Raw genomic sequence first — 13606 nt, forward strand, 5'->3', positions numbered from 1 at the left:
AATAATAATAATAATAATAATAATAATAATAATAATAATAATAATAATAATAACAATAACAATAATGATGATAATAATGATGATCATGATGATGATGAAAATAATATTAATAATAATAATTATTATTATTATCATCATCATCATAATAATAATAATAATTATTATCATTATAATTATTGTTGTTATTATTAGTATTATTATTATTATTTTTATATATAACTTGGTTTTTATTTTCAAAACATGTAGTCGCCGACCTTTTCTCTTTCTTTTGCATGAATCATCTGCAACTCTCTAACCCTTTCAGCCTCTCTATCGATTCCTCTCATTTTCTCTCAACCCTCGCCTAATTTCTTCCTCTTCTCACCGTTCGAACATCGTCTCTCTCAATGTCATCATTGTTGCACGGTACATCGTCTCCTTCATTGCAATTACAGTTGATTTTGTTATCATCATTGCACAGTCACCATCCATGACTTCAAAGAAAATACACCGTCGTTGTAGTTGCCTCTCCCTTAGTTGTGCATTCACAGACTTACCATCATCAACTTCGACTCTTTATATTGACATCAATATTCATTTTTAGTAACAAACATCAAATTTTAGAAGTTGTCTCTCTCTTTGTTGCAAAGTTGATTTCATTGCATTTATCTCACTATCTTTATTTCTCTATTTTTTTTTATAAAAAAAATTGGATCTCTCAACTCGAAAAAAAACCCAATCCGAATTTTTAGGGTTGGGTTGGAAAACTTGATTGGGTCATTTGGGAAGCCAACATGAGTTGGTCCGAAAAATCCCCCAACCCAGTCCAACCCAACCCATGTACACCCCTAAATGTTGGGTGTGTAAAATGTTCCATTTTACAGCAGAGTGTCCAGAACAGGCAGCTCCAAGAACTTTCTATGGATAGAACAATTCATTCCACCCTAGGTGAGAAGATGTTATGGGAACGGGAGGGCATGAAATGAGGAAAGTTGCATAATGACTTTTCGATGAGAAATATTTTTCTTTTTTTTTTTTTTTTTGGTAGCTTTGCTATTGTTGCAAATTCCTTTAAGTCTAAATTCTTGTAAACAAAGAAAATATTTGAAATAAAACATATTTCTTTAAGTTTTAAAAAAATTTAACCTATTTAGAGGTTGGCGTACGAGGTGACAACAAGTGTCAGAAGGACACGTGACTTGAGTGGATCATCCAACGGACGGGATGGAGGTCGAACTCGATGATGGCATTGAGCTTTTCAAGTGGGGGAGGTTTGTCATAAGACTGTTTTTAAAGATGAAAGCATGTGAGGTTCGAGGCAATAAAGGTGTGAAAGGGTGTACCTTTAATCACATGTGGGAGTGGAAGCCAAGTTTGGAAACCACAGAGTGACACGACTAACAACATGCCTTGGTACACAGCCAAGACAGGCGGGCCACAGATAGGGAATTAGCATACTAACGAGCATGGGAGGACCTACAATGCTGGGATAGGCGTTGGTGGCGTAGAGGCATGCACATGCATGGTTGTATGCATAAGACAGCAGCGTTGGGAAGGCCCTGACGCGTGCCAGGCAGCCGCACGCAAAAGGTGTAGGCGCATGCTAGCGAGCGCGCGTGCATGCATGGGCACTCAGCAAGTAGAGTGGCTGACGTGTGGGTGTTCACACAGGCAGTGTCAACAAAACGTTGAGCGACTAACGTGAACTGTTAAAACCTAATCTTTTCTCCCAAGAAACCTTTTGGTCACCTTCGCTCTTCCATCTCATAAGAAAATTGGTCTGTCGATTCTTCTTGCTCATGCCCATAGTATGATGATCTACGATTTCATCTACCTCCCTATCAAACTATTTCCATATCACGACGGGAGCTTGTTTGGTCTACTTTCTCGTACTATCAAGAAAATCTTGTGAAAAAGGCTTCACGAAACTTACATGGAACATCAGGTGGATCTTCAGACGTTCTAGAAAATTTTAACAGTAGACAACCTTGCCCACACGTTTAATGACTTTAAAGGGGCCATCGTATCTTGGCACCAACCCTTTGTGTACATTTTTGCCTCTTAGTTTATTCCACATATGAGGAGTAAGCTTCAGCAAAACTGAATCTCCCACTTCAAACTCTAAGGGTTGGTACTATCAAAGACATTCGAAGATCCATCCGACGTTCCATGTAAGTCTCCTGAAGCCTTTCTCACAAGATTTGCTTGATAATACGAGAAAATAGACCAAATGAGCTCCTACCATGATGCGGAATTAGTTTGACAGGGGGGTAGCTGAAATTCTAAATCATCATACCATGGGCATGAGCAGGAAGAATTGATGGACCCATTTTCTTGTGAGATGGAAGGGCGAAGGTGACCAAAAGGTTTCTTGGGAGAGAGATGTAATATTATGGCAATTTGAAGACCATATAGGGGAGTATTGAGTGAGGACATCTACAAGCTCAAGTGGGGGAGCTTTGTTAGACCCTCAAGATTGAGACATGCGGTTGGGCTTAGTGGGCCTTGCAAGAGCCAACGACAAGGTGTGTAGGGTGACATGCCAGGAAATAAAAAGGCAAGGTAGGCGGTATACCTAAGGTAGAGATGATCATAAGGAGTAATTGAGATACTTAGGGAAGTGGGCAACATAAGAATAGTAAAATCGATTTGTTTTCTTTTTCCTTAAGTAATTATATGCACTAAAAATACCAAGTGATGAAGTCAAGTTTCCTTAAACTTAAGAACCCTTGACTTGTTCCTTACTCAAGCTCCCTCACTCTGAACTTCTCAGCATACTAACCACTTAGTCATTTTCCTACTCTAAAAAGACCCACAAAGTTTGGAGAAGAGATCAGGCTTCAGCAGTTCACACTGATCACTCAACGTTCTATCAAAACTACTTATGCCATGTCTGTGCGTTATCCATTCTTCCCACTGCGTGCCCATGCATCTTTGCATACACTGCCCAACACCCGTGTTCCTAGCACGCATGGGCTTCCCAACGTCGTCTGTCTTACCAACCACAGACCGCCACGTCATTTGCTAAATTAATGACGGAATTCCGAAATCATCAAATTTGTGACCAATTAAAAGTTGATACATGTCTCGAATTGAATTTAAGGGTAAATTCTGTGTTTTTGCCGCAGACGTCGATTGAGTAAAATTAATTTCGATCAATTTGACGCTATAATTTGGGCGTTGGCCCAGTTTAGCCCAAATATGGCCTTAAGGTGGGCCTAAAACGCCAAAATATGCCTAAGCCTAATTAATTAGGCCCAAAGGCCAGACCCAAATCCAATTAATTAAGTCCAAAGGCCAGACCCAAGTCCAGTTAATTAGGCCCAAAGGCCAGGCCCAAGTCCAATTAAATTAGGCTCATTGCCTAATCAAGGCCAGGCCCAAGCCATGAAGCCCATCATAGAACTCCCCTCATTTGCAAGGGTCAAACATTTTCTACATTCAGAGAGCCCAAAGAGAATTCATCAACAAAAGACTCCCAAGATCCTAAAGCTACACTTCTAGAAGACAGAAGACCCTTGAAGACATAAAACCTCTTCCAAGACTTCTACTTCAAGAAGTTTTTTTTCATTCTTCCAGTCAAGCACATTCACCCAGAGAATCAGAGGATCAAGTATTTGAGATCGAACATCGCATCAACTTCAACATCAACACCAACTCAAGTTCAACTCCACGAAACACGTTTCTCCGGAAACCTCGTGTGAACAGTAGTTATTTAAATTCTCTATTTAGATGAAATCTTAATACCTACTGAAATTCAATTTGACTCGTTCGATGTTTTTTTTTTCTTTTTTTTAGTGATAATTCAATGGAAATTTTGTAGCTTATAAATTATAGCTAGATGGTCAAACGCATTTTAGAAAACGTGATGGTCAAAATGACCACAATTTTTCAATTAATGGAAAATTTGTAGACATGATTGTGGTTTCTTGTTTAGAACTTCTCCATAATTAATCAAGTAAACATACGAAAACGTGAAAAAGAGAGTGAATAACACTAAATAAATAATAAAATTCTGACCTTCATGAGTAATTAAAAGATCTAAACGTCAAACCTAATAGATTTGTCAATACGAACATAACTTAATTATCATAAAAAAAATACTATTCTTTATTTCCTAATGGAGAAGGAGTTCCATCAACCAAAAGGAAGGCTCGTCAATGTCTTAAGAGAAGAAGGCATTGCTCTTCGATCAAGGCAAGCCGAGACCTTGGAAAGAGAGACTCACAGCCAGCAGCTTGAAGCTCTAGAGCTTACCTTAGTAATTGCATCAGTCTAAATGTTGACCCATCAACTAATGACGACGCAGGGACATATGTGGCGTGTAGGGAGGCCTACATACTAAAAAGAATAAAGCACAACTCCGAACAGGAAATTGATGAGGCATTTCAATTTTCACGTCGAGAGTAGTTGTGCTCAGGCAGAGACAAGGAGTAACTCATCTGAAGTCATTGTGCTAGATAAAAAAAATGTAAGAGGAACCCAAACTTGACCCGGAAGAGAAGGAGATAGTTGAGGGAATGTTCACACTAGGCAAATGTTGGTAGGTTTTTTTTTAAAAGAGAAAATCAACTTTCATTGAGAAGAAATGAAAGAATACAATGGCATACAAAAACACAAGCCAACTAAGCATAATGTTGTCTATAGAATAATTACCAAAAAAAACTTCAAAACTGAGCCCAAAATGAAACATGAAATCTCACTAAGGACCAAATCTCACTTGGGTCCTTCTCAAGACCTCTAAATACCCTATTATTCCTTTTCCCCCAAACATCCCACAACGTAGCACAAACCCTCACAAGCCACAACAACCGGCCGTTCTCTTTTAAAAGGTGGTGGATGAAGGAAGAATTCCCCAATCGTCGATCCAATATCTCTTTGACTGGTTAATTGGACATCAAACTCCGGTAAAAAGCACGTCCACACAGACCTCATAAATTGACAGTCCCATAGAAGGTGATCCAGGTTTTCCTCAACCTTTCGACAGAGAATATAGTAGAAAGGACCTATTAATAAGGATCCCTTCTTCGAAATCCTATCCAAAGTGTTCACATGGTCAAACAAAACTTGCCAGGTGAATAGTAGAAAGGACCTATTAATAAGGATCCCTTCTTCGAAATCCTATCCAAAGTGTTCACATGGTCAAACAAAACTTGCCAGGTGAAAAACTTAATTTTCTTTAGTATCTTAATCCTTCAGATCTTATCAAAGACCGACTCACAAAAAGGAAAGGGATCCAACAATGACCTAAAGAAAGATTAACAGGGAAAGCTCTCAACAGGATTAGGCTTCCAAACATGAATATCCTTTCTCCCCTCTTTCAAACTGCACTTATCCAACATTGAAAGAAGATTGAAACATGCGATTGGGCTTAGTGGGCCTTGTAGGAGCCAACAGTAAGGTGTGTTGGGTGACATGCCAAGAAATAAAAAGGCAAGGTAGGCGGTATACCTGAGGTAGAGATGGTCATAAGGAGTAGTTGAGTTACTTGGGGATGTGGACAACCTAAGAATAGTAAAATCGATTTGTTTTTCTTTTGCCTCAAGTAATTATATTCACTTAAAATACCAAGTGACAAAGTCCAGTTTCCTTAAACTACCCTTGACTTGTTCCCCACTCAAGCTCCCTCACTCCGAACTTCTCAGCATACCAACCACTTAGTCATTTTCTTACCCTGAAAAGACCTACAAAGTTTGGATAAGAGATTAGGCTTCAGCAGTTCACGTTGATTGCTCAACGTTCTGTCGAAACTACTTGTGCCACGTCTGTGCATTAACCACTCTTCTCGCTGCGTGCCCGTGCATCCTTACATGCGCTGCCCAGCACGCGTGGCCTTCCCAACGTCTATTGTCTTATCGTGTCCAACCATGCCCGTACATGCCCTTGCGCCTACCAACGTCAAACTCAAGGTCGTACGTCCACCCACACTCATTGATGTGTTGATGCCCTATCCATGGCTTGCTTGTCTTGGTTGTGTGCCAAGACATGCTACCAGTCGTGCCACCCTGGGGCCCATGAAAATGTCCGCCACCCACTTACCGTCTCCACCTCAGGTATACCGCCTACCTTGTCTTTTTATTTCCTGGTGTACTGCCCCACACACCTTGTTGTTGGCTCATGCAAGGCCCACCGAGCCCAACCACATGTCTCATTCTTAAGTGTCATCAAAATAGAATAAAAATGATCCTAAAATGGTCTGACTAACCAAAAACTAATAGAAAATATTCAAATATAAAATAAACGTAGTCGGAAAGATAAAGAACAAGATTTTTTATGTCACTCATAAAGAAATCAACAATAAACTAGTAATAGAGAGTAAATTTGAGATATATTGCAATTACGGAAACTAAAATTAAACATTTAAAAATACTATGGATTAAAATTGAACAAACTCCAAAATACATAAACCAAATACAGAATTTAATGATGAAACAAGCATCCTGACATTTTTTTTTTCTTTTTTGATAACATGCGGTGTGAGGAAATTGAATCTCTAACATCAAAATAGATAGTTCAAACACTATGTCAATTAAACTATTAGCATCCTAACCTATTTTTTCTTTATACTCGTTGCTTTCTATAATTCAATCAATCAAACAGATTCTTGTTTAATCATTTAGTAAAGTTTGACACTTTTTTCACGAAATGATAATTTGCTATAACCGTCACTGATGAGCAAACATCAAGTGATAAATAATCTATAACAAATTTAAATCTAATTTAATGGTTAAAATTCTCATTTTAAAGAGAATAGGTTTAAATCTTTCACCCTATATTTATGACGTAATATTATAAAAACACGTTATAGCCACACCATAAGTTACATGTACACCACCCTACAATATTCTAAAATCATTATAAACCAGCTACTTTTCCATCTATCAAGTTTATTGACTTTAAAAATAGAGAATCAACATTTGAAAATCCAACTAAGAACAAGAACAAGAAGGGGGAAAAAATCAAATCTAGAAAAAGAAAAGCATTCATTTTTTAAAAGCAAAATAATATAGAAACACATTAAAACCCCTTAATTGGGGCCAAACACATCAACTGCCACAAATGTTAAAAGGCACTATGACCACAAACCCAAGATTTTTAGCTAGAATGTTTTCTTGCATATTTGCTTCAGATCTGAGAGTTGAATAGAACTTAATTCTGAACATTCTACTTCTCCAGCATCACAACTTATTCAATTAGATGGTTCAAAAAGACAGAGTCCAAACGTTCTTTATTCCCTAAATTCCAGCTAATGCTACAAATATGAACAATCAACATTCACGCCTTGATACCCAAAAGGAAAAAAAAAAATGAAGTTTGATGGTACAAATCAGAGAAAAGGGCATACCATCTGCAGAGGTTGAGCGGATGGAAACTCAAATCTAGACTCAAACTTATTGCCGAGTGCTTTCTAGTTTAAATTCTTCAAGCTGTGGCACTAAGAATTTGCTCTATTTCCTCCAGCGACCGCCCCTTTGTCTCAACGATATTACGAGCTACATACAATACAGCAAGCAAACAGACGAAGCCAAATCCGAAGTACACTGTACTGATGCCAAACTTGTTTACGAAGCTCAGGAAATAGAGGCCGATGAAGAAGTTTGAGATCTGATAGGGGAGCAGCAATACAGTAAAATTCACAAACAATATGATAGCAAATAAATTAAACGCTATGATCTTCAAATATCCGTGTAGTCGATCTATCCTGATATCGTGTGTGCATGGCTAGGTTAGGTTATTCTTCTCATTCTCATTCTCATACGATATTTCCTTTCATTTGTTGGATGAGGGAGAAAATGATGGTGCAAAGCAAACTTTGTGAATCTTAATAATCTAGTTCCTATTATGCATCCTCATCTCTTGGTCTAAGTCTACTGTTTACCAATGTGCCATGAAATAAAACACAAAGGAAGTGTCGTTGAGAAGATATATAGAGCTCTTTCAAGTAGGTACACTGATATTGAAAGGCATTATTTCGAGAAACTTACCCAATGAGTTCCTAAAGATAAAGCAACAGCTTTCGCTCGGATTCTCGAGGCAAATATTTCTGGTAAAAGAAGGCCAGGGACTGGACCCGCCCCAAGCGAGAAAGATAATACATAGCTGCAAAATGAAGTTCAAATGTCATCATCTAAACATGATAAAGAAAGATACAAGCTATCCATCTCGGAGAATATGAATAATGTCTGCAAGTCTTACAGCACAGTCCCAAGGACTGCTAGAGTGCTGGAATAGGGAGCCAAGGCACTCCAACTGAAGGTAAGAGAGAGCAGCAACATAGATGCAGCCTAAAACAGTAACCAAGGATAATGTCATCTCCCAAGAGATATTCGAATTAATCACTCGTGCGGACACATAAGTAAATAACATACCATTCCACAAAAGCTAATGGTCAGAAGACTTTTCCGACCCTGGCGGTCCATCAAAGAAGACGCAATAGTCGTGCCTGGAAGGAAGGATATTACTCATCTCATTTTACAAAAGAACATGTAGATACATAGAAGCTAGCATCCCAAGGGTTAGTAAGAAATGACTAAGAACTAACCGAAGACATTTGCCGCTGCAACAAGAGCACTAGCTGCAATGTCAGAAGCAACTCCAGCACTACGAAATACTGAAGTCGAGTAATATACCACAGCATTAATCCCAGATAACTGCTGCAACAGGAAAAGTGCAGCACCAATGCTAACAACTGCAACAAAATATGTTAGCAAGAACTGGCAAAAGGCTATATCATCTGATATTGAGTGCATTAAATCGCATCCTATACCAACCGAAACTGCAATATAAAAGTAGTAACCCAAAAAGATTTTGAAGAGGCTAAACTCTCTAAATACTACCGATATGAACTTTTTCTCAATATTCATGCCTACTACAAAGCACAGGCAGACAATAACGAACCATCCAATTCATTTTCGTGAAGCACAAGTCTCAAGAACATTAACTGCAAATCGACTGGAGTGATCAAAGACGGAGACAACCCAAGAGGCCGAATACTTGGACCGAAAAAAAGGCATAAAAGAGCACAAATATAGTTGGAGAAGTAAAATTTGACCAAATTATTGAGATTACCCTTCCAATAGCGGCTACTAAACAGATCAGACCACCCTGCTTCAGGTTCTACAGAACCTTGACTTGCCACTGTGAAGTCTTGAATAATTTCTGCTACTCTCTCTTTTCCATAGAGTGTTTTAATAGCTCTCTCAGCCTCTGGAAGTTTCCCTTGCTGCACAAGATGATTGCCACTCCACTTTATGCATTATTATGGATTACTAGAAAATAATGTATCGTTCCGGTAAAGTAATTCGTGATTTACAGTAGGTAACCTGATAAAGCCAACGTGGACTTTCTGGAGATATTGCCATCCCAACTGCTAATAGAATGGATGGAACCATAGAAATACCAAACATTGTCCTCCACCTGATAAGAAGAATTCACATATGATAATAATCTGAAAGGGATACACAACGTTATGCTCACAACATGAAATGTATATAAATAAATTATCTCACCATAATATAACAAGAGTCAGATTCTTTTATTAAATGAATTCAGTTCACCTATGTCGACTCTCCAAAGCAAAGAGATTCAATGAACAATTAAGGATGACCTTGAGCCACAATTTTCATCAATGCATCACAATCATACTAAAAGATGAATGCTCACAACATTTGAGGCACTACAAAGATGAAAGATCAACCAGATGCATTTCAATATTGAATGACTTCCTACCAACTTTTTAATGAATCAAAATGTTGGTCCAATCCTTTCTCAAATGTAATTCAAATACAAAACATGAAACACAAATATATTGTTGAACACAAATATATGCATATAAATATAAATGCTTTTATCTTCTTATTCAAAATTTTTGGTCTTATATGCAAGTAAATAGTTCACTAACTTAAAATATATATATATATATATATATATGTAACTAACAATGATCGAAGGAAAAAAATTCATTGAAGATTATGATTCATAAAATTTAAAGGATTAGAGTCTAAAAAAAGAGTAGCATGAAACGAGAAACAAATAAAATAAACTGACTTTATTAATTTACAAGCATGAATAAGAATATTTAAAATTATAACATAAATATTTTTCACTAGAAAAATTAAGGGAAAAATAGTAGATATGAACTATACATACCAAGCAGGGTTTCCTACCAAAGGTAATCCAGCTACCAACGCTGTAAGGATTCCAACACAAATAAAAAGTTGATTCACAGATCCCAGTGTTCCACGTATTTCAGTTGGAGAGATCTACATATTGTTTTCAACAGAAGATGTAAAATAAGCTCAAAAAATGGAGATTTGATAATAATATCAAAATTTATATAACGCAAACTTTTAATAAAAGATACCTCAGATATGTAAAGTGGCACAATAGCTGATGAAATACCAATGCCGAGACCTGTGAGTAGACGTCCAATTATCATAGTTTGCACACTCTGGGCAGTAGCACTGCGAATTTTTTACATCACATTAAGTGTTTGCTTCAAAAGACCACACTTCCATACGGTGACATAAGATACCAACCATAAAATTGCTCCAACTGCAAGTGGGATTGCATCCAACTGAAAACTCCTAGTTCTGCCAAACTTGTCAGCCAATGTTCCGCCAACAAAAGATCCAATTGTGGCACCAATAAGGAGTGTACTGACAATCCATCCTACAAAAATATGTCATATCATAGAAAGCTGAGATTGATAGTCATCTAGAAGCCATGAAAATAAGAGCTTAGAATAAATTTTAGTTTCTGAAATTCACAAGAAACACTTAATAGTAACTTCCCAGAATTTCTTTAAAAGAAAATAGTAGTAAGAGAACTTCCCAGTTCATCAAATCAAGCAAGTGATGTGGGTGAAAATATACTTCTAAAAACTATTAGATGCATAAATTGTGGATATGAGATAGATAGAGAAAGAGAGTGTCTCTGAAATATATTACAATCCTTGCCTTGTACGACAGTATTTTCCAAAATTCCAAGATCCTTGGAGAGGTACTCGAGGGCACCATTTACCACCCTGAAACAAACAAATAATGTAACTTTAAACCTTAAACAGAATAATAAGTTATCCACTGACCCTTTTTTCTCTCATTTCCCTTTTTCTGATCTCTTCTTTTTTTTTTTTTTTTTTTTTTTTTTAGGTGGGGGAAGCTGCAAATATATTTACTCCATGAAAATGGTACCCGAGATGGTAACCGAATAAAATGGCTCCTAAACAAGCAACACCAACGAATGGCAGAACAGTTCCAGAAGATTTGCCTGTAGGCTTGGCAGGAACGACACCCTCCACATCCTCACCTGCAATATATAAACAAGTTAGTGGCAACAGCATGCCCTGTTCATTAAAGGCCAAAGTATTATGTTATAAATTTGATCTTCAATATCAATATGCAAAAATACATCATCTTAGCCTTAAACATCTTTGTAAGTAATTGCCATATACTCTTTCCCTTGAGGTTGGAGGTTCAAATTCTCCTACCCCACATCTGTTGTATTTTAGAAAAAAAATCATGCCACATAAACGAAAAAGTCTTTGTGAAAAAATCATTATTGCAAGAAGCCCATGAAAATCAAGACATGGTTATGGAATTCCACCTTTTGAAGAACAGGTGTGATTGATCAATGTCAAACAAAGATGTGAAGAAAATGTTTCTTCCAAAAGCACTTACAGAAGAAGCGCTTTCAGTTTTAAAATCACCATTTGCAAAAGCCATTCCACACACAATATAGGTAAAACACTTTCTCAATAGACATTATGGAAGAAGCAGTCTAAAAGCATTTTAAAGTACTTTTAGAAATTTAAGAATCACTTCTGACCATAAGAGTGCCTTTGAACTTGAAGAAGCATTCTAAATCCACTTTAAAATGCTTTTTTAGTGTTATTAGAAACTTCAAAATAATTTTTGGCCACACAGCCAAACAGCATGTTTTTTATTACTCAACACCAAAAGTCACACCAAACTCACATACAATGAACATGGACCTATGGATGAAATCTTAGAACTCGAGGATACAGTCGTACAACGTATAGAACAGTAAGGTAGTGACCCATGGATGAAATCTAACCCATCAAATGAGAAACATGTGAACACACTTCAACAGACAATTAAATACCAACTACGGTGAAGCAAAACAAGTTCAAAGAAACATAGAAAAAGAAGTAGAAGCAGAACAAAGATTGGACGAAGTGGACCCAAAGTGGCAACCAGTTAAGTCAAAGTCAATTCCTCAAGTGACATTGAGATTCATCACATCATTCTAATGGAGTGAATAAAAAATTCAAAACCCAATTGAATGAAGCAGGGTAAAGATAGACAGAGTACCATAAGCGTGTGTCTTGAGTGACTGATATTTAGCAGAAGGACGAGAAATGCCATCAAATCCAAGTCGAATACGTCTCATCTCAGTCTCCATGGTTTCAGAGCCGAAGCTTAAACCACAGCAACCATTTCTTTCAGTCATTCGAAGGCTTCCCAATCCCAAACGCCTTCCAGATTCCCCCAAAACCCTTCGGTTTTGAAACCCAGAAGAACAACTTGCGCCACTTTTGACCAACGCCGAAGCCTGCATTCTTTCTTAACCCCACTGAGAAAATTCCACACACCCCAAAAAGTCAAATCCATAAATTAATGAAACCCCATTAACCAATTCAAAACTAAATTAATGAATTTACCCCCAAAACCCGAGTGGGTACTTAACTCCTTTGTGTGTATGCAAAGCAACCAAATGGTTCGATCTTCCATGTTCACAGAGAAAGGAAATAACAGAGAGAAATGCACATACCCGAAATGAAACCCACAAAGCAAATCGTTTAGCAGATTTCTGATTGGAGACTCTGCAAGCAAATTTCAATCTGTTCTTCTTTATCTGAAGTGGGTTTTATCAGTGACAGCGAAGAAATGCTTTGAAGAATCCGCAAGAGCAAAAAGGAGAGAGAAAAGAGAGTGAAGGGTGTTTTACTAAGAACAGAACCGATAAGAAAAATGAAAGGAAAGTAAACCAAACAGAAGAATCCGATTGTTTACGGCTCTTTCCACTTTCTTTATTAAGCTTCTCTATTCCATGAATTGGATCGGATCGGATTGCTCATAAATTTTTCTTCGTTGAAATGCACTAATTAACTTAACCTTTACATGATTCGAAAAGATGAAGATCCCGTTGTTTACTCGACAGTTGAGTCCACGCTGAGCCATCGCAATTCGCAACAAACTGCCGATAGATCTTTTTTCTTTTTTCTTTTTTACTGTATGTAGTTGAGATGAAACTTAAATGGTTAAATATAGAAGTCTCAAATTTATGCAAATATGATGAAAATATCGATAAAATGTAAAAAATTTAAATTAACAAATTTAAAAAGAATTTGTGTAAAAAATATAAAAATAACAAATTTAAATTAATAAATAAATCAGATATACTTTTTAAATAAATTAAAATTTTTATTATTTATATTATATTCACCTTATTGATATTTTATTATGTTTTTTCATGAATTTTTTACAATTAAATGAAAATGTCGCTTCACACTTCGTCGATATTAGATTAATAAAAATGTGGATAGACATGTTGTTTCACACCTCGTGTTGATGAAAATGTCTCGTGTCGATATCAAATGGAAATA

At 36.9% G+C, this 13606-nt stretch overlaps 1 protein-coding gene across 1 annotated transcript; it reads right to left on the bottom strand.

Moving 5' to 3' along the window:
- Window positions 1-7071: 7071 nt before the first annotated feature.
- On the bottom strand, window positions 7072-13192 carry LOC120089770 (plastidic glucose transporter 4). Its single transcript, XM_039047165.1, has 14 exons — window positions 12772-13192; window positions 12312-12573; window positions 11172-11286; window positions 10938-11005; window positions 10518-10650; window positions 10343-10442; window positions 10129-10241; window positions 9303-9396; window positions 9049-9202; window positions 8522-8668; window positions 8349-8422; window positions 8176-8264; window positions 7965-8079; window positions 7072-7584 (listed from the first exon to the last, which is right to left on the bottom strand). The coding sequence occupies exons 2-14, from the start codon at window positions 12556-12558 to the stop codon at window positions 7402-7404; spliced, it is 1632 nt and encodes a 543-aa protein (XP_038903093.1). The 5' UTR covers window positions 12559-12573; window positions 12772-13192; the 3' UTR covers window positions 7072-7401.
- Window positions 13193-13606: the final 414 nt, after the last annotated feature.

The sequence above is a fragment of the Benincasa hispida genome, chromosome 1 (assembly GCF_009727055.1).
Source record: "Benincasa hispida cultivar B227 chromosome 1, ASM972705v1, whole genome shotgun sequence".
NCBI classification, from domain to species: Eukaryota; Viridiplantae; Streptophyta; class Magnoliopsida; order Cucurbitales; family Cucurbitaceae; genus Benincasa; species Benincasa hispida.

Excerpts from the sequence above, each read along its gene's own strand:
- LOC120089770 (XM_039047165.1), bottom strand. The coding sequence starts at position 12,558 with ATGCAGGCTTCGGCGTTGGTCAAAAGTGGCGCAAGTTGTTCTTCTGGG. Across the intron at positions 8,669-9,048 it reads TAGTAGCCGCTATTGGAAGG|TTGTTAGCATTGGTGCTGCA; the intron begins GTAATCTCAATA and ends ATTTTGTTGCAG. Across the intron at positions 8,080-8,175 it reads GCAGTCCTTGGGACTGTGCT|CTATGTATTATCTTTCTCGC; the intron begins GTAAGACTTGCA and ends TTCATTTTGCAG.